This window comes from Miscanthus floridulus, chromosome 5 (genome assembly GCF_019320115.1).
Source record: "Miscanthus floridulus cultivar M001 chromosome 5, ASM1932011v1, whole genome shotgun sequence".
Taxonomy (NCBI): domain Eukaryota; kingdom Viridiplantae; phylum Streptophyta; class Magnoliopsida; order Poales; family Poaceae; genus Miscanthus; species Miscanthus floridulus.
The window spans coordinates 71,964,156-71,982,260 of NC_089584.1; the positions used below are offsets into that span (position 1 = coordinate 71,964,156).

The following is an 18,105-nucleotide window of genomic DNA, read 5'->3' on the forward strand; positions in this document are numbered from 1 at the left end:
TATCCCTAAGACTGTCTTCTACAAGAAATTCATATGGACATCCAAATCTTTAAAATAGGTAGCAAGAGATCTAAAATCAGTCTATAACAGAGTACATATACGAGAGATCTATTTTGGGCTGCCTGAGAGATACAACTCAAATATAGTCATCCTTAAAGAATTCTCTTTTGAGTCTCGTTGTTGAAGAAGATGCTGATTAAATATTAAATCTTTTGTCAACCCAAAGAATAAATAGAATAAATAAATTTTATATTTTGAATATTGTTGTTTGAGATAGCGTAAGGCATGCTCCATCCAAACGCCACCAAAGCCAGCACGGAAAGCAACCAAAGGCACCATGAACTCAGCTCGTCTTTTTTGCCTGGAGTAGTACATAAAAACGACGCCGCCATCACCACACCACAGATGGTGCGCGGTCGCGCAGCGAGTGCCGACGGATCCAGGCAGAGGCACCAACTCGCACAGGCAGAGGCACCCACCCAAAAGCTCCTCGAGGCTGATCCTGCGATCCCGTTCCCTGCCGCCATCGAGATCGGTTTGATGTTGTTGTTTAACAGCCCAATGCGCCCTTAAAGCGGCGCACGAATGCCACGAGCCACCGAGGCGGCACCAGCGCCGCAGGCGTTCCAGTTCACCCCAGGGCGCCACCCGTGAGCCATGGACTCCCGCTTCGGCTTCCGTTTCTCCTCCGGCGACGTGGTAGGTGCCAGGTGGCTGCAATGTCCACCCTTCTCGCGGCGAGTATCCCCGACGCAGCGGGTTCTTGATAGATCTTTTCTCAGGATTCAACTCATGTCTCATGGTTCCTTGCCTGTTTTCCTCGCGGGCAGCGGTCCGGGAGCTCGCTGTCGCTGGGGGAGCGCCTCTGCGCGGTCTTCTTCCCCTTCATCGCCATCGCCGAGGCCGTTTTCTTCGCCTTCACCGACTGCCTCGCGGACCTCTGCCCCGACTCCAGCTCCTCGGCCTCCGGCGCGGGCGCGTCCTTCTCCGCCGCCAAGAACAGTCGGAGCAACCATCACCACCACCACCACTACAGACCTTTCCTACGCCGCGCCGCTGCGGGTGGATGGACCTCCCTCAACCTCCGCCAGCTCGCACGCCTCGCCGACGAGTCCCGATGCTGTAAAAAGATCGATCCAAGCCTACCCCACCTTTTCTTTCCTGCTTCCTTGGTTTCTCCGCCTCCATCTCGCAATGCCGTCTCATCTGACTCTGTTTCGATTGAAATTGAATTGAACCGAAGTCTCCGTGAACGAGGTGGAGGCGCTCTTCGAGCTCTACAAGAAGATCAGCTGCTCCATCATCGACGACGGCCTCATCCACAAGGTGCATCCAACAAAGTCCCTCTTCAATTCCTGTATTTACCGTGCATATTCTTGCCATTCATGTCGTGTTTTTGGGTTGATTTGAACATCGATTTCTTTGAATGAAACATTCCTTGCTGCACTTGGAAGATGGGATTTTCTTTTTGTTGTTCCTTTAGGCTGCGGACAATTGGCTTGGCTCTAAATATGATAGAAATGGTTACTTAAGACCTGGGCTGGGATAGTGACACTTTGTCGTCTCTGCATGATTGAAGAGTATATTAGGTCATTGAGGGCCTGCACAATTTAGTACGGAGATTATCTTGAATTGTTGGATGACATGCAATGGATTGGATTATTTCGTGAGGGCTGGATTTGTCAAGACATTGTCATATTCTTCTTTTGAGTTGATTGGAGACTGTCGTCTGACAGGCACACATGACAGCATTATAAAATTTTGTTTGACAGCCCATGAGAATTGCTTGCCTGAATTTTCCCATGTTGTGTGTGCCATTAGGTCTTAGGATAGCACCTGCATCTCGGTATGCTTGGTTGTCATGTTCCTTCCTGTCACACCCCGTTGCCGCCGGTGATCACCGTCGACGTGAGGAACACAAGAGGAACATGAGATCGGAATGACAGAGGAAAGGTTCCTCCTGCCGAGTCTGTATTGTCTAAAAGTGCGATGCCTTGAGTCTCATGGAGGTTGCTTAAAACAGACTGGTTCTGCCCTCGGGGCCCACACGTCATAGACGTTGCATTACATAAACGATTGAATATGTAATCCTAAATAGATAACGCCTTTCAGCGAATACGCTTCCTTCAGGTAGTCCTTCAGGTAGTCATTCTCGTGGGCTTGACAGCTCCCCCCGTTGAAGTGCCTGCTTGCCCCCAAGCAGGTGCATCCGGAAAGCGATGGCGCAAGACGTTGTAGTCTTCCCAGGTGGCCGACGTCGTTGGAAGGCCGCTCCATTTCACCAGGACTTGAGGAACAGCGGTGGCACCCTTCTTGACCAGGCGGCGCTCGATGATGACTTCAGGAACCGCCGCGGCTGCCTCAATGTCAGTAGTGACCGGCAGTTCTGAAAACACTGGGGAGAAATTAGGAACAAATGACTTGAGCTGGGAAATGTGAAATACCAGGTGGATTTGGCTACTCTGAGGTAAATCCAACCGATAGGCCACTTTTCCAATTTTCTCCAGGATGGTGTATGGCCCATAGAATTTGTAGGCTAGCTTGGGATATGGTCGGTTGGCCACTATGGATTGGGTATATGGTTGGAGCTTTAGCAGCACTTGATCGCCAACCTGGAACTGGAGATCTACTCTTTTCTTATCAGCCATGACTTTCATCCTATTCTGAGCACTGGCCAAATGTTGCTTCAGAGATTGAAGATGGAGCTCACGATTCTCAATGATTTCAGCAACAGTTGGTAATGTAGAAGGTGAGATCAATGGTGTGGCGCCCACTGTTGGTTCATAGCCATAGAGTGCTTTGAAAGGAGAGCAACCGAGGGAGGAGTGGAATGTGGAGTTGTACCATAGTTCTGCTAAGGATAGCCAGGACTTCTAGGTTCTAGGAGCATCTTGGACTGAACACCTTAGGTACATTTCCAAGCACTGGTTGACCCTTTCAGTTTGCCCATCTGACTGTGGGTGGTAAGCTGTGCTGAGGGCCAATTTAATTCTGTAAAGCTTGAATAGTTCTTTCCAAAAAGCACTGACAAAAATGGTGTCCCTATCATGAAACAATGGACCTGTGGTAACCCATGTAACCTGACCACATTGTCCATAAATATCTGTGCTATAGAGGCTGCTGTATAAGGGTGTTTAACTGTCCATGAAATGTGCATATTTGGTTAATCTGTCCACTACTACAAGAATGACACTGTAACCTTGTGATTTGGGAAGGACCCTCTATAAAGTCCATAGATAGATCCATCCAAACTCCCTGAGGTAATGGTAAGGGTTGAAGTAAACCTGCAGGATGAGTGTTGGAGTGTTTGGCATGTTGACAGACATCACACTGTTTGATGTAGGTTTCCACAGCATGTTTCATCCCTTTCCAAGAAAAGTGATTTTTTAGCCTCTGATATGTTGCTAGCAGTGCCAGAATGTCCACCTATAGCCGTGGAATGAAAACTAGCAATAAGCTTAGTTTGTAGTGCTGAATTGTTGCCAATCCAGAGCTTGTTATGGTGTCTGATCAACCCATTATCAAGACTATACCCTGCTGGATCAGGGCTAGTAACTGCCAACTGTTGAAGCAATTGCTGAGCTCTAGCATCTGTTGTATATGAATTGAGGACCTCCTGGACCCAATCAGGCTTCACCAAGGATACTGCCTGTAAGGTGTGGAGATGTGGTACTCTAGACAGAGCATCAGCAGCTACATTCTCCTTGCCCTTCTTATAGACAATTTTAAATTGAAGTCCCATGAGTCTAGTCATGGCCTTCCTCTGCATTTCTGAATGAAGATTCTGCTCAGCAAGATAGGATATGGATTTATGATCAGTTAAGATGGTGAATTCTTGCCTCTGTAAGTAATGTTTCCATTTCTCCACTGCCATAATTAAGGCTAGAAACTCTTTTTCGTAAATGGATAGCTTCTGATGTTTCTCTCCCAGTGCCTTACTGAGATAAGCAATGGGCTGGCCAGATTGCATAAGAACTGCTCCAATTCCTTCCCCACAAGCATCAGTTTCCACTGTGAAAGGTTGCTGAAAATTTGGCAGTGCCAGGACTGGAGTAGTTGTGAGAGCTAATTTGAGCTTATCAAAGGCTTTTTGAGCTATTGGGGGCCACTGAAATTGCTTGTGCTTGAGTAAGTTGGTGAGTGGTTTGGCCATAATTCCTATAGCCCTTCACAAATTTTCTATAATATCCTGTTAGGCCTAAGAAAGCCCTAAGTTCTGTCATAGTTTTGGGTTGGGGCCAATGTAACATAGCATGAGTTTTCTGAGGATCAGTAGCTACTCCTGCAGCTGAAATGATGTGACCCAAATACTCTAGCTGTGTTTGAGCAAATGAACATTTGGATTGCTTTAGGTATAACTGATTGGTCTGTAACACTTCCAAAACTTGTTCTAGATGCTTCAGATGCTCAGTGAATGATTTACTGTAAATGAGGATATCATCCAGAAAGACTAACACAAACTTCCTCAGAAATGGCTGGAGAATTTGGTTCATGATACATTGAAAGGTAGCCGGTGCATTGGTCAGGCCAAAAGGCATTACCTTGAATTGATAGTGGCCATGACTGAGTCTTGAATGTAGTTTTATACTCATCTTCTGGCAACATTCTAACTTGATGGTATCCTGATCTCATATCCAGCTTAGTGAAGTATTCTGCTCCTCTACTATCCAGAATTTCTTCAATTATTGGAAGAGGAAACCTGTTCTTGATTGTTATCTCATTGAGTTTCATATAGTCTACACAGAACCTCCATGTCCCATCCTTTTTCTTCACCAGCAGTACAGGAGAGGCAAAGGGACTATGACTGTGTGTGATCAGCCCAGACTGCAGCAACTGCTTGACTTGAGTTTCAATTTCAGTCTTGTGCTGTGGAGAGTAGTGATAGGGTCTGGCATTGACTGGTATAGCTCCTGGTAGGAGTGGGATAGAATGGTCATAGCTTCTTTGTGGTGGTAAGGTATGAGGGTCCTGAAACACTGTTTGATATTTGGTCAAGATGGTTTGCAGGTCAAGGTTGTTAGGTTCTGCACTGGTAGGTTCAGGTTGAGGTTCAGAGGTTTGCTCAAGCATGACAAAGGCCCAGGTGTCATTGCCTTTGATAGCCTTATACAGTTGGTTAGGGGAAATGGGTGTGGCTTGTAAAGGTGGGGTTTGTAGGCCTTGGATGGTGACTGTATTGCCAGCATGTGTAAAGGTGAGGGTTTTGTTGCTCCAATCACACTGCATGGGGCTATGTAATTTGAGCCAATCAAAGCCAAGAATAGCATCATAAGGACCCATATCTATGACAAGCATGTCACTATGTAGAGTATGACCTTGAATATACCATTGCAGATTAAGTACCTTAGCTTGTGCATTTAACTGTTGCCCATTGGCCAGCTTCACAGTTCTAGGAGGGATTGGTATTGTTGGTAAATTTGCCATGGCCACAAAACTTGAACTGATAAAGCTGTGTGAGCTTCCTGAATCCAGAAGGACTAGCATCACTTTGTTCTTCACCAGAGTTCTTAATTTGATGCTGTTATCAGTGTCAGCACTTGATAGGGCATTGAGGGATAGCTGACAAATGTCCTCAGCTAAAGCATCTTCCACGGCTAGGGTATTGAGAACTTCTTCAGTGATCTCCTCCTTGTCCAGTGGATTTACCACAATGGCATTCAGCTGTGGTTTAGCACGTTTGGAGCATACATCCTGATGACCAGGTTCATACTTGTCCCCACAGAAGTAGCAGAGATTGTTTGCTCTTCGATAATCCCTCAATTGTCTGAGTCTTGTGAGGTTTTGAGAAGTTTGATTGTCATGCTTCTGTAGCTGAAATCTATTTGCAGGTGGTGGTCTTGTGGTTTTGGTCTTGTTCCTGTCAATTGTTCTCTGCTGGATTTTGGCAATCAAGGCAGCTCTATCTACTGTTACTGGTACATGAGGTTCCATAGTAGCTCTAATCTCCTCTTTCAAGCCATCCACATACTTGGTTGCAAAGAAGAGTTCATCATAGTGGCAATTATGCATTGTAACATCAAATTGCAGAGACTGAAAAGCAGCAGTGTATTCCTCCACAGTTCTAGTTTGCTTGAGGGATAACAGGTCATTGAGGGCCTGCCTGAAATCATCAGCACCAAACTTCTCCAGTATAATGGAACAGAAAGGCTGCCATGTAGGTACAGAATGGTTTTGCTTGTATGCTTGCCACCACTTGGCTGCATTTCCCTCCAGATGCATCACGACAGCTGTGACCTTTAATGACTCTGTAATGTTGTATATGGTAAAATAGTTGCAGCAGTTGTCAATCCAAATTTAGGGGCTTGTTCCATCAAACATGGGAAATTGCATTTTGGGAATTGAGTGGTGGGGTAACTTATCTTTGTTGAAATGGCCATGGGTCCTCTTGGATGTGCCTGGCTTGTGGTCATGAGTCGTGGCAGCAAACACATTATCAAACACTGTTTCTTCAGTTGAGACTACTGAGGCATTATCTTGAACTATCATCCAGTTTTTCTTTTTCCATGTGCCTGATCGTCAGACTAGCCACTGCCTGACCATTGGCTTGAACTTGCTTCAGCAATTTTCTTCTGTTCTCCTGAGCTGCCGTGACCTGTGTCTTTAGTTCTTGCTGAATTAGGCCCAAATCATTGATCTGAGCGAACAACAGATCAAAGTTCCCCATGATCTGATCCCACCTTGTATTACCCTCTTCACTGGTCTTAGACATGGCTTCCAAGATGAATTGGGTCCTACACGGATGGTTTCTTGGGAGCCGTTGTGACTGATACCGAGGTGCAGCAATGGGTTTGGTAGACCTCCCCCTTAGCCTGTTACACCTGAACTAGCCGACTACGCCCTAGAAGTGAGGCACCACCAAGGAATTTTACATAGAGACCTGCTTCTGCAACCCGAGTGTGTGGACACTTCTTCGCCTTCGCCACCACACAACAATCAGCTTTGCGAGACTACGGAATTTTACACGGAAACGATGTTCTGAAACCCTCGTCTCGACTGACTGCTTGCTAATGAGAGACAGGGAGCAGGATGATGGCTGCTGCTCAACAGGTTCTCGCCTCCTGAACCAACGAATTGCTGATGTAGTCCCCCAGTCGAGTGATGTTCCGTAGACCGATCGGGTTGGAGCGATAGTAGTGATGGATTGGGGCTGGTGGTGGTGGATCTGAGTAGGGATGGTGGTGAGGTGGTGGTGGTGTGGAGCTCTGAGGTAGGCAACGCCGACACCGCAGCTGACCCAGTTCCACCAAAGAGTGGACCTATGGGACCTCCGATCGAACACCATAAGGGCGAGGACGGAGATCAACTAGCCACCCTGGAATTACGAACCGCGATCGAAGCTAGACGGATACGGGAAGCCTACGGGGCAAGAGCTGCCTGACCTGGGTGGTTGATGAGGATTTGGTGACTACGTCGACTCGGTAAGCCGCCGTCGCCGCCGATAACTGACGTCGGAGAATAGCCGGTGGAGCTCGTCCCCCACGCCGAGGAAGAACCGTCTCTGATACCACTTGTCACACCCCATTGCCGCTGGTGATCACCGCCGACGTGAGGAACACAAGAGGAACATGAGATCGGAATGACAGAGGAAAGGTTCCTCCTGCCGAGTCTGTATTGTCTAAAAGTGCGATGCCTTACAGAGTCTCACGGAGGTTGCTTAAACAGACTGGTTCTGCCCTCAGGGCCCACACGTCATAGACGTTGCATTACATAAACGATTGAATACGTAATCCTAAATAGACAGCGCCTTTCAGCGAATACGCTTCCTTCAGGTAGTCATTGTCGTGGGCTTGACACTTCCTCTGCCATACCAAGGTTGTAAGTTTGATTCGTGAAGCATGGAGTCACTTTGTCATCCCTGCATGCATGATTGAAGAGTAGTAGGTCATTGAGGGCGACATTTAATTTAATACATAGATCCATGTTCAATTGTTGCACTGCACGCAATGGACATGGATTATTTCCTGAGGGTTGGATTATTTAAGACAATATCATATTCTTCTTTTTGATGAGTCAATTGGAGACTGTCATGTGACAGGCACACGTGAGTGCATTATAAAATTTTGTTTAACAGCCCATAGGATCACATGTCTGAATTTTCCCATGTTGCGTGTACCATTAGGCCCTAGGATAACGCCATGTTCCTTCCTCTACCATACCAAAGGTTGAAGGTTTTGATTGGTGAAGCATGGAATGACGTTTTTTAATTAAGCTAACACAGCAGCAACCTTTTTCGTGACTGATGCAGTTCAAAGTCAGAGAAATATTTTCCACTCTTATATTTTCAGCAGCATCTTCTATGCGAGCATATTAACATGTTGGGGCGCGTAATAGTCAAATTAGAAACAAAAAAAAGTTGAATGCCCTTTTTTTGCATACAACTAGAGGAATGGTCATAATGTCATATTAATTTTTCTTAACCATTTCACTGTTGAATGGTTCTTCAGGAAGAACTCCAGCTGGCATTGTTCAAAACTCCAAGTGGCGAGAATCTTTTTGTTGATAGGGTGAGTCTTTGCTATGCTTTTCTCTTTGTATTTTATTTATAAAACACGTCCTAACTATGCCATACACATACCTTTCCGTTTCTCCCCTGATTATCCTCAAAATATTTACATTGCATGCTGCTAGCATAGATAATGACATGAAACTAAGATTGTCTCCATAATTCAGGTTTTTGATTTGTTTGATGAGAAGAAAAATGGTGTGATCGAGTTTGATGAGTTTATTCATGCTCTAAGTGTCTTCCATCCCTTGGCACCAATGGAAGGCAAGATTGATTGTATGTATGCTAATTGCAGAAACTATGGTCAATATATATAATAATATATGTAGGCATATTGATATTTATATTTGTAGCTACCCTTTTTGTTTGTTTCAGTTGCATTCAGGTTGTATGACTTGAGGCAAACTGGGTTTATTGAACGTGAAGAGGTAAAGATGTTCTGTATCTATCCATACCTTTTATGTGGATTGTTTTCTAGTATAATAATATCAGTAAAGCAGTTCATTGACATCACTTGTCTTATAGGTTAAGCAAATGGTAATTGCTATTTTGATGGAATCTGATGTGAAATTATCAGATGACCTACTTGAGGCCATTATAGATAAGGTAGTGAATAATCAACTGGAATGTCGGCAGGGGAGGGGGGTGTGGGGGGGTCTTTGTGTTTGTGTGTACTATGCTGATTTTTTTTACTCAATTTCCCAGACATTTGAAGATGCTGATGCCGATAAGGATGGAAAAATAAATCAAGAAGAGTGGAAGGATTTTGTGTTACGCCACCCTAACCTGTTGAAGAACATGACACTACCTTATCTGAGGTTTGCATCTCATCTCCTGATCTTTATGAAAAATTAGGTTGGCATGATGTTCTGTCAAACATATTAATGTATGCAGAATCCTGCAAAAGAATAACTGCACAGAAAAAGTGAATTCATAATTACAAGACCGAACTTCAGCATACCTTACTTTGCTGATTTCTTGCCCTAAAAAATTCAGGGACATCACAACCGTCTTCCCTAGTTTCGTCTTCAACACAGCAGTGGAAGATTAATCAGTATTGGGTTTGCTTGAGCTGCACAAGATTCCTGGACCCTGATGACTGTTGGCTGCCAATTATGTCAACGTGCCTGCATTCAACCACTGAGAAGCAGATGTGTAATCCATCATGAGCACTTGTTGGTGATAAAAATATCACCTCTGATGGCTGAACATCAAGGCAGCCACCTGAGCATCACTCCTGCAATAAACTAAGGACCTGTTTGGCAGGGCTCCTCTCCGGCTCCGGCTCCTCCAGAGGAGCCCTGCCAAACGCTTTCTTGGAGGAGCCGTTTTTCAGTAAAAAACAGAGGAGCCGAAGCCGTTTTGGAGGAGCCACAATTTGTGGCTCCTCCAAAACGGCTCCGGCTCCTCCAGAGGAGCCCCTCAGGAGAAGCCGTGCCAAACAGGTCCTAAGGCTCATCCACTCCGGGATGGTGGATCGGCAACGTAACTTACCTGTTATAATCTATTGTTGCCGTTTTTGTCCAGCAATACATTGAGTTGGTAATTAACTGTAAATACAGCTAGCATTCACTCAGTAGACAGAAATTCAGGAACGTGTACATACATACGTTAGATTTTATGAGGAAATCGAAAAGTTCCTGGTATGCCAGCCAGATCTGAAATCAGCGGTTGTTTCTTACAGTAGTTTTCTTGCTCAATGCTATCTTCTGAACACAAACACTTGTCAAGACTGCACTGGCCACTGGGTACCATGATCGGGAATCTGTCGGTCAGTTGTCCGAACTTTCTTTTTCGCTGGCAACAGGTAGATGGATGAGATTGATGAAATTGTTAATGACCGTTGTTAAAGAAATGGATAAGGGACCTTTCGCTTCTGTTTTGATTATACACGGAAGCTGATGCGTATGAGTTTTCTGAATTCTGAATTGATAATGATAGCTGCAACTGGATGCCAAGCGAGCTGCCAGATGGTTCCTTGACATATCCTCTGCCACCTCATCAGGATATATCCTCTCCCACCTGTGATCAACGACAGAATAGCCTTATTTTATCAGAAAAACAAGTACTGGTGTGTAGGAGTATGTGATGCTCCTTGAGTGATGCAATGGCCATTTCTGTCGGTAGTTTTCAAGGGACAGCAAGAGTGATAAAGTGTGGACTTGTTTCAGCCTTATTCTCTCTCACAGAATACTATTAAATCAAGCTCATCCGAAAACTTACCAGCCGAACACCCCCAAGATTGCGTGCAGAGGTTGATGGTTCAGCCGTCCACAGCCACAACCTAGGTGGAACCCTTCACAAGGTTGCCAGTCACGTTAGATCTAACCAAAAAAATAAAATAAAATAGCTAGTTCAATGATACAAACACCAACGACAAATTATTGGTCTCGCTGCACGTATATAGACATGTTTTGCTACTATTACCTAGATATATACCTAATATTAGTACAAAGAATACTCTCCTCATTTCAGATTATAAGATGTTTTAATTTTTCTAGATTATTTTTACTATATATCTAGACATAGTGTTTATTTAAGTGCATAGTATCTAGAAAATTCAAAATATCTAATAATTTGAAATAGAGGGAGTATTATTTTCTTTTCATTCGCCAAGATCATGCCTAATCCAATATGTATCTCTTATGTGTCGATATTGTGTCCGTGCCTTAAAAGTTCTATTGGATGTGTGACGAGATCCTAACATATGTGTATATTAAGCCTTGAGATCAAAGGTTCCCGACCAAAAGACCCCTGACCGACCCTTCCAGGATTGCTCGGGGGCTATACCTATTGGGTACGCTCACGCGCACCCTCAGGTGAGAGGATCGGGCTGAGCCTGAGTAAGCTTGCCGCCTCTGCTCAGCGCTCGGGGGCTCGCCTGAGCCCGAGGCTCCCGATCGACGGGAGTCTGGACCTGATCCTTAACCTCCCCCCGAGCCATGGCCCGGGCACAAGAAGACACGCCCCGAGCCATAAGGGCTCGGGGGCTCCCAGACGCCGCCCCACGAGCACGACGTTGTCAACCACTCCTCCGACAAGGTCACGCACGGGGTGTGACACAAGAAGACAAGCTTCTCCGTGGCCTGCAGGGGCTCGGGGCTCCCGGACCCGCATGTCAGCCCCTCGAGCCGGCCTCCTTCGCCACTAAGAAGTCTCTAGAAGGCGCACCTAGGAAGGCCGGTCCAAGCTGACACAGCCTGACACTTGGTGTGTTAGGGAGCCGGACAATGCCCAGAGCTTCTTCGGCTCCACGACATCGCCACAATCCACAGAGCGCCGCTGCAAGACCCTCCTGGACTCCGGCGCATGTAGACCATAGGCTCATCCCCCAAACCGCCATGTACTCGATCTATCTCGATATGTAAGGGATAGGTAGGAACACAGAGGGGGGGGGGGGGGGGGGGAGGACGATCCAAGACAGATCATCCCATTCCTCCCCGATCCGCTCCTGCTCGGCACCGAGAGCAGGGCAACATAGAGAGGCATGGGCGGATACAGAGGGTATTCCCCGTATTCCCAGGAATACCCAACTATTTTAGCACACTTCTATGTATATATGTGTATATACTTGTATATGTATATGTATAATGCCATATTTTGTAGTATTTTCACTCATTGAAGCCCAAAACAGTAAAAAAACAGCCTCTCAAATTGGCTCATATTTTATAGTATTTTCACTCATTGCAGTTAAAAACAACTGATTTTTTTTATTGACGTGGAAGTAGGAATACCCAAGTTTGGAATCCTGGCTCCGCCACTGTAGAGAGGGGCACCGAGAGCTCCTCCACCGCACCCATCGTCTTTCTCCTCTTCGGCGATACAACCTTAGGATTAGCATCGAGCTAACCCCCTACCAAATCTCCCTCTTCCTCCTGTACACTCTGTTGTAACCTCCAATTCTAGATGCTCTTGAGTATAAGGATCATCTGCCGCTGAACGTAGGGCACCGATTGACCCGAACCAGGATAAACCATTACATCCTCTATGTGATTCTTGTGTTCTTGAGTTTACTACATCCATCAGAGCAGCGGCGAAGCTACGTTCAGCCGCTGGGGTTGTCCGACACCGACGGTTTGCCATCCGACACCGACGGTTGCAGCAAAGCTCTTATACGTAACAAAATTTCACTGTGTAAGACCCTAATAAAAAAACATATGACCCCGACAGTCTAGCAGTCCAGCTCGGTAGCTCCAGCCCATCGTCCAACATCCCGCACATTCAAACTGAAGCTTGCACATTCAGGCTAATAGCCCACCCTAAGGCCCATTATCCACTGTCCATGCCCATCGTCCGAGTCTATAGCAGCAAACCAGAAGTCCAAACATCGTGCCTTGACACCTTCGACTCGCTCTCCTCTCCCATCGCAAATCAACTGCAGGCTGCACCTAGGGAGGCGGCCGACGGCGATCGACGCTTTGACAGGTAGGGCAGGCCGTGACTCGATGGTGCCGGCGCCGGTGGCAGCCGGTGATAGTGATAACACAACGCTCGCTGGGCGTCGGGCACCGCGACATGCGCTTAGCCCTCTCGAAACTCTGAATTTTGGAGACAGGACATTCTCTATGTCAGGTATTTATTTTAATCATATGTATGGCTGCTTGCACATGAGCACATCAATATTTATCCACTTTAGTGTTTAATTATGTGACTAATTTGTAATTTGATAGGCAATCAAAGCACACTGGAACGATTCTTCAAAAGGAAATCACCTCCGCCCAATGATAATGAGAATAATGACGGGGATATTTCAAGAACAAGAAGAGACGGCACTGCATCAAATACAAATTATACTAGTCATCGCTCTTCGTGGATATCACGACAAGAGGTAAATTTTGATGAGCTTCCATATGAACAAGAATTTCTTGACACAATTCCACTTGATGATGTTATCATTCGCTTTTACAAGATGGAGGACCGTAACTGCAGAGGAACCTTTGGGAGGTAACTACTACTGTGAAAGCTTCTTTTGCTATAATTTGTCAGATGCTATATTGCTATTTTATATTATTCAATATTATGTGTGGTACTGTATTATTGCAACCTTAAAGTTAATATTATAGGTTTGTCCTGACCCTAGTGACAAAAAATCCTGGCTTCGCCCCTGCACCGAAGACACGTACTCTGACACCATCTCGAACAACAATGCTTGTCGCGGTTTCGACCCCGCAACAGCTGACGTGCCAGGTAGGGGGTAACATCAAGTGCGATTCAGGCTCTATGGTGGCCGGAGCCACCCACCTCGTCGCTGGAGCAGGCGACGCCACCCCAGGTGGCGGCGTCCGCTTCCCCGGTGAGTTCTCCATCACGGCCAGCGCCTTTGCTCTGGGCTAGGTCCTCAACTTTGGGAGCTTGGCCTACGTCATCGACTGCTACGGCGAGCTCCACCCGCTCAACGAGATCCCATCGGCGGGCAAGGAGCCCCTGGCGCTGCCTGCTCCGCCGGGCCTCCTAGGAGCAGATCTTGAGGTCCTGCCCAGCAGATCCGGAGTGGTCTGGGTCCTTACCCCACCGTGTCGGACCGCCGCCAGATGTTCTACATGTTGGCCAACATCCATCACCAGATCACCACCGGTGAGGTGCTCCTATCACCTGATCGCTTCTGGTACTACCTCCCGAACCTGCTTTTTGGGATCCAGAATGTGGCGACGTCCTTCCAGCTAGAGCTAGAGCACCTCATCAGCCGCAAGGCGCCATGGAGTGACATCTTGTCCGACGCGGCGGGGACCAACGTCCCCTCGCTGTGCACCTTCCTCGAGATCCTCTGGGAACAACCCAGAGTACAACTATGACGACATCGAATGCTACGCCCCGCCTTGCATGTGCTACCACGTCGATGGCGAGGACCCCATCGAGGAGGCACCTGTGCTCACACCATCGGACCAGAGTCCCCACAGCCGCATGAACTACCTTCGAGAGAAGACGGCTCGCCTAGAGTCTCGCACTACTACAAATATCCACTTCTATGGTGAAAATCTTAATGACGAATCCGAAACTATCATAGAAGATCGCTATCTAAGATGAATATTTACGTTTTGTCATAGATCAGTGGTGATGATCCTCCAGCCCTCCCTATCTATGACAAAATCAGGCACCATCACACAAAACCATCATGGAACAGCACATGGTTCGTCAGAAAAAACCCTAGCGCAACTATTCCTGCTCATCTGTAACGATCCTCTTTAGAACTGTGATGACTAGGGCTTCGTCATTGAACTAATTACACATCTGTGATGAAGTTTTTGTTCTGTAACGAATGCCACTTCATCATAAATCTCCACACGGTCCTTTCTGCATATGACGTGTACCTATGGGACCTATAGTTACTCATCCGTGATGCTTGCAATTCATCATAAAAGTCTGCTCGGTACTTTCTCCATCTGACGTGTACCTGCGGGACCCTTCTGTATCTGACCTGTGGGACTAGATATCCAACGTGTACCTATGGGACCTACAGTTACTCATTTGTGATGTTTGGAATTCGTCATAAAAGTCTCCGTTTGGTCATTTCTCCATCCGACGTGTACCTACGGGCCCATTCTGCATCTGACCTCTAGGACCCGATGACTTACGTGTCACGTCTACCTGTGGGACTTTTCTCCATTTGCATCCGACCTGTGGGACCCGATGGCTTGCATGTCACTTGTACCATGTGTGTCGTCGGGGTTTAATTTCTCAAAAAAGGTCTGATACCTAGGAGTCAAACCCGTGATCTAGACTAAGGAATGGAACGTCTTTACCATTACGCTAGATGCCTGGCTGTGCTGATATATCTTTGGAGATGCTATAGTATCCTATTGGCTCTATGGATGCCCTACAAGTTTGACCTAAATTGGATATCCCCTGCAAGTGGAAACAAATCTATGTCCACTGGACTTGCGGTGGTGGTGGAGGCAGAGGATCCCTAGTTGCTGTGGTGGCTCAGGCGTCCTTTTGGTGGCATGGTGGCATTGGCGTCCATGTGATCAGGTGTGTGCTGTAGCAGAGGCGCCTTGCAGCCGAGCCATGCTAGTTCATAGAACAAAGGTATGAGTACCTTCTTTTGTGATTATAGGACTGAGTACACATAAAGAAAGGCTATTATGTATGAATTTCAATTGAAATCTATGCTTTTATCACACAAAAATAGAAAACTAGACTGTCCCATAGTATGATATGAACAAATGTACTAATTAGTGCTCTCGAACACTATATGCTTTGTTCTAATGCTAGTTTTGCCATTGTCCACCCAAAACTCTAATAGACTTTTCATACTTTTGCTGTAACAGATGGATATATCCTAGATTCCTTATGGGGTACCATTCTCGCCTACATTCAACATAGGAGTTGAAGAGTTCATCGAGTGGGTTAAAAAAACATACCTAGGGCAAAAGGTCCCTTGCCCGTGTCGATCGTGTCTTAACAAGGTGGATCGTACTTGGCAGGGCATGAAGGACCACTTATTTATATACAAAATGTCAGCCACATACACCAGATGGATTCATCATGGGGAAGAATCTTCAGGTACTGAGATTATAGAGCCATCAGATATGGATGGATCTCATCATGATGGTTGGATTGCAGAGGAGGAGCAGGAGGACGATGAAAATAACATATTATTAGATTATGATGATTTAGTTAGAAACCTGTTCACATCTGAAGAGCGGGCTAGAAGAGAGCCAAAGTTTACAAGAGTGTTGGATGATTTGAAGCAATCAATTTCTTCTGGATCTACCTACTCAAGATTCTCCTTCCTTGTCATGTTGCTCTATATGAAGTCCCACTATCGAGTTAGCAACAACTATTTTGATGCACTATTGGGGTTGCTGTTAGATGCATTCCCCAGGAGCAACGTACCAAAATCATGTGAGGAGGCACGCAAATATATTCAAGAATTGGGACTTGGTTATGAAAGTATCCATGTGTGCAAGAACAATTGTGTGTTGTTTTGGGTGATCGTGAGAAACTGGAAGTGTGCCCAAAATGGAAAGTGTCTAGATGGAAGGATGTAGAAGGTAGCAGCTGGGTTCCTCATAAGGTTTTGAGGCATTTTCCACTAATACCGAGGTTGCAGAGGATCTTTGCTTCTAGAGGAATAGGAGCGGACGTCGAATGGCACGAGACTAAGCGAGAGAAGAATATTGATGAAATGAGCCATCCAGCAGATGGGGAGGCATGTCAGCACTTTGATAGTAAGCACAAAACTTTTATAGATGATCCAAGGAACTTGAGGCTTGCCATCGCCATGAATGGTTTCAATCCATTTGGCACCTTTAGCTCGATATATAGTATGTGGCCTGTTCTTGTAATGCCTCTGAACCTGCCACCATGGGAATGTGTCAACCCATCAAATTGCTTTATGTCTCTACTAATCCCTAGACCAACCTCTCTAGGAAAGGATTTTGATGTATTCTTGGAGCCTCTTATAGACGAACTACAAAAACTATGGAAGGGTGTCAGCACTTTTCATGTACTACATCCTGATGATAAGGAAGGTTTCACTCTCCGCGCTATCATGCTTTGGTGCATACATGATTTTCTAGCATTGAGCACCTTGTTAGGCCAAACTACAAAAGGTTATTATGCATGTATTTATTGCAACAAAATCCATTGTCAAGGAAGCTAAGAAAGAAGATAGGCTACCTTAGACACCGTCATTTCCTTCCTAGGAATCACCCTTGGAGGAAGAGCTTGGATTTTGATGGAGAAACTAAGGACCGAGATGCGCCAAAAAAGTTTAGCTTAGAGGAGGTCCTTGAGGAACTCGAGAAGGTGAAAGATGTCTACCTAGGTAAGCATGGTGGAAGCAAGAAATAAAAGCATGGAGAGCTAGTAATTTATAATCGAAAATCTGCTTGGTGGGTGCTATCGTATTGGAAGGACTGTTGCTGCCACACAATCTTGATGTCATGCACATTGATAAGAACATATGTAACAACATTGTTTGGATATTGCTGAAAGTGGAGGGCAAGACACAATGAACGCTAGGCTAGATTTGCTTGATATGAACATAAGGCCTGAATATCACGGCGTGCAGCAAGGCACCGCGTTTAAATTCCTAGAAGCTTGCTATGTCCTGAAGGAAAAACATAGAGCAGAATTTTGCAAGTTCCTTAAGGGTGTCAAGTTTCTAGATGGTTATGCAGCCAGCCTAGCAAAATCCATAAGTGCAGATGGTACCAAGGTAGTTGGCAAGATGAAAACACATACTTGCCATGTCCTTCTCCAGAAGATCATACCTGCATGCTTAAGGGGTTTTGTTCCCAAAGATGTATACGAAGCTATTTCAGAACTTGGGAACTTCTTCAGGCAACTGTACAGTAGAACTCTAAGGAAAGAAGTCGTGAAAAAGCTAAAAAGGGACATCCCACTCATCTTATGCAAGTTTGAGAAGATTTGTCCATCGGCCTTTTTCGATGTTATGGTGCACTTGGCTATCTATCTACCTGATGAGGCACTTCTTAGAGGGCCCATACAGTACAGCTGGATGTACCCAATAGAATGGCGAGTAGGCACATTGAAGAATTTCTTATGGAACAAGTCTAGGACTGAAGGTTCAATTGCAGAGGCTTACTTAGAAAGTGAGACGTTGGCATTTTAGGAGAGGTTCATGGACAATGTTC

At 45.8% G+C, this 18,105-nt stretch overlaps 1 protein-coding gene across 3 annotated transcripts; it reads left to right on the forward strand.

Moving 5' to 3' along the window:
* Positions 1–339: 339 nt before the first annotated feature.
* LOC136450066 (calcineurin B-like protein 9) lies at positions 340–9,852 on the forward strand. 3 transcript variants are annotated; one of them, XM_066450333.1, is made up of 9 exons: positions 342–699; positions 831–1,122; positions 1,244–1,326; positions 8,445–8,504; positions 8,671–8,767; positions 8,879–8,931; positions 9,029–9,109; positions 9,209–9,321; positions 9,500–9,852. In XM_066450333.1, the coding sequence occupies exons 1-9, from the start codon at positions 658–660 to the stop codon at positions 9,552–9,554; spliced, it is 876 nt and encodes a 291-aa protein (XP_066306430.1). In that variant the 5' UTR covers positions 342–657; the 3' UTR covers positions 9,555–9,852. The 3 variants fall into 3 exon arrangements, with proteins under 3 accessions (XP_066306431.1, XP_066306432.1, XP_066306430.1); XM_066450334.1 differs by lacking the exon at positions 9,029–9,109 and having other exon boundaries at positions 340–699; positions 8,671–8,779; XM_066450335.1 differs by lacking the exon at positions 9,029–9,109 and having other exon boundaries at positions 340–699.
* Positions 9,853–18,105: the final 8,253 nt, after the last annotated feature.